At 31.4% G+C, this 2098-nt stretch overlaps 1 protein-coding gene across 1 annotated transcript; it reads left to right on the forward strand.

Annotated features, from left to right (window-relative positions):
* The first annotated feature begins 213 nt into the window (after nt 1-213).
* Nucleotides 214-1710, forward strand: LOC112468653. Its single transcript, XM_025037934.1, has 4 exons — nt 214-485; nt 721-1050; nt 1318-1644; nt 1686-1710. The coding sequence occupies exons 1-4, from the start codon at nt 214-216 to the stop codon at nt 1708-1710; spliced, it is 954 nt and encodes a 317-aa protein (XP_024893702.1).
* The last annotated feature ends 388 nt before the right edge of the window (nt 1711-2098 follow it).

Genomic DNA, 2098 nt, shown 5'->3' on the forward strand with positions numbered 1-2098 from the left:
TCAATAACGAGTGAACGGATCAAGTTTTAAGTACAATTATACCGACTACTTTTCCAAAAATAATAAACTACACAATCCGCATAGAAATACTATGTATTATTCATATTTTATTATTATACTTTCAACAAAAAACACGAGATTAACATTTGTTAAAAATAAAATGCAGTTTCAAATTACTATATACATTTTGTTGTTTATTAAAATCGTAGCAACATGGAGAAAAAAGTGGAACAAAAGAAAAAAGTTTTCAAAATTTCGAGTACTGGTAGATTACTAAAACCTCCAAGAAAGTTGCTGACATCTTCGGATGATGAGTCTAAACGTCCCAAAAAGAAATTTAAGAGTAGTCAATCCACGAAACGCATGACGCAGGAAATTGACCGACTACGACTGATAGTCAAAAAATTCGAGAATACCGAAGACGACAAAATATATGTTAGTGCATCAGATAATAATGATCCAGAAGTCATCATGTGTGAAAAAACGTAAGTAGATAATAATAGTATATTAATTATTATTAAATGTATTCATTCATTAATAATAAATTCAATTTAACTGTAAACTTCAACATTAAATAAACAAAAAGTAAATTTGAAATTTTTACTTGATAAGCGGCAATGTAATATAAATATGAAATAGAAGCAATAAATACTTTATAAACATATTTATTTATTGTAGTAACAATTTTATTCATGTTTTTTTTTTACATTTTTTGTTTAGGAAAGAAACATTGTCTACCTCTTCGAAAGTTAACAGTGCTGCCCCGATTACTGAAGAAAATAAGAAAGTTTCGAAAACTTCGAGCACTGGTACAATATCAAAACCTCTAACAATGACATCTTCGGACAAAGAGTCTAAACGTCCAAATAAATCGAAGAGTGACCAATCTGTGAAACACATGAAGCAGGAATTGAACAGACTGCGACTAATGACAAAAAATTTGGAGAATTCCGGGGGCGAAAAAAAATGTGTCAATGAATCGGAGAAAGAGAATATTTCAAATACATTTAAAAAATTGAATGATTCAGAAGTTATCACGTATAAAAATTCGTAAGTAGATAATAATAGTATATAATTAAATGTTTCCATTCTCTTTCTCTCTCTCTCTCTCTCTCTCTCTCTCTCTCTCTCTCTCTCTCTCTCGCACTGAAAACAGCCTAGTCAAAATGATGTCAATATGACGTCAAAACCGTCGTTTATCATCTTTTCTGTTCTAGACTTTCTCTGTTATAGAATACAAGTAAAATTCGGTATTATTTATGTGTAAACTTTTTTTAATTTATCGATTAAATATTATATATCTATGTGATTTCGTAGCCATTTTTCATCCCAAATGGAAGTTGATACACCTTGTACGAAAACAAAGGATGAAGAATTATTGGAATTAGGTTCCGATACGGAATTTGCACCAGATGCTAATGAATCTTTGGACGAAAATACCGACGAAAATAATAGTCCATCAATGCTCGACTCCAGACCATATCTAAGGAAGAGATCTCGACTTGCATTTTATCCAGTCAAGAATAATGCAAATGCAACTGAAAATAGTGCTACAACACTAGTGAACAACACTAGTGAAAGTTCCGAAGATGTGATCTATCCTAGTCCTACGCAAAGTCCTACCCTTGCGTCTAAAGTCAAACAGTATTTAAAACTCAAGAGGAAAATTCCTGTAAAACGTATAGATTTTGGATTATGTCCTTCGCCTAAACATACTTCTATGCAAATGGAAAATGTTAGTATATTGAAAGATAAAGTTAACACAAGTTATCTTTTACCAATAAAAGTGCATAACAAGACCGATATCGAAGACGAAACTTTTTATCTGCCTGCAGAACAAACTGCGAATAGAAATAAAATGGATGATTTCAATTTGGATGACACCGAAAACAAGCCACCTAAGAAAAAGAGGTAACTGGATAAGTTTAATGTGTAAATATTACTTAACAATTGTGGTAATGTAAGTTGCTTTTATATATCTAATAAAAATATTATTTACAGATTGTCAAAAAGAAAGGACATTTCAGAGCAGCTTAACATGCGATGTAAAGCTGACAGAGCAAAGGTAAACGGCCAGGATTGCTGGGAATGTAGAGAA

The sequence above is a fragment of the Temnothorax curvispinosus genome, unplaced genomic scaffold, assembly GCF_003070985.1.
Source record: "Temnothorax curvispinosus isolate PA1 unplaced genomic scaffold, ASM307098v1 QBEX01001842.1, whole genome shotgun sequence".
Taxonomy (NCBI): Eukaryota; Metazoa; Arthropoda; class Insecta; order Hymenoptera; family Formicidae; genus Temnothorax; species Temnothorax curvispinosus.

Coding starts and splice junctions, on each gene's coding strand:
- LOC112468653 (XM_025037934.1), top strand. CDS start 214: ATGGAGAAAAAAGTGGAACAAAAGAAAAAAGTTTTCAAAATTTCGAGT. Junction 486..720: donor GTCATCATGTGTGAAAAAAC/GTAAGTAGATAA, acceptor TTTTTTGTTTAG/GAAAGAAACATTGTCTACCT. Junction 1,645..1,685: donor CTTGCGTCTAAAGTCAAACA/GTATTTAAAACT, acceptor TAAAACGTATAG/ATTTTGGATTATGTCCTTCG.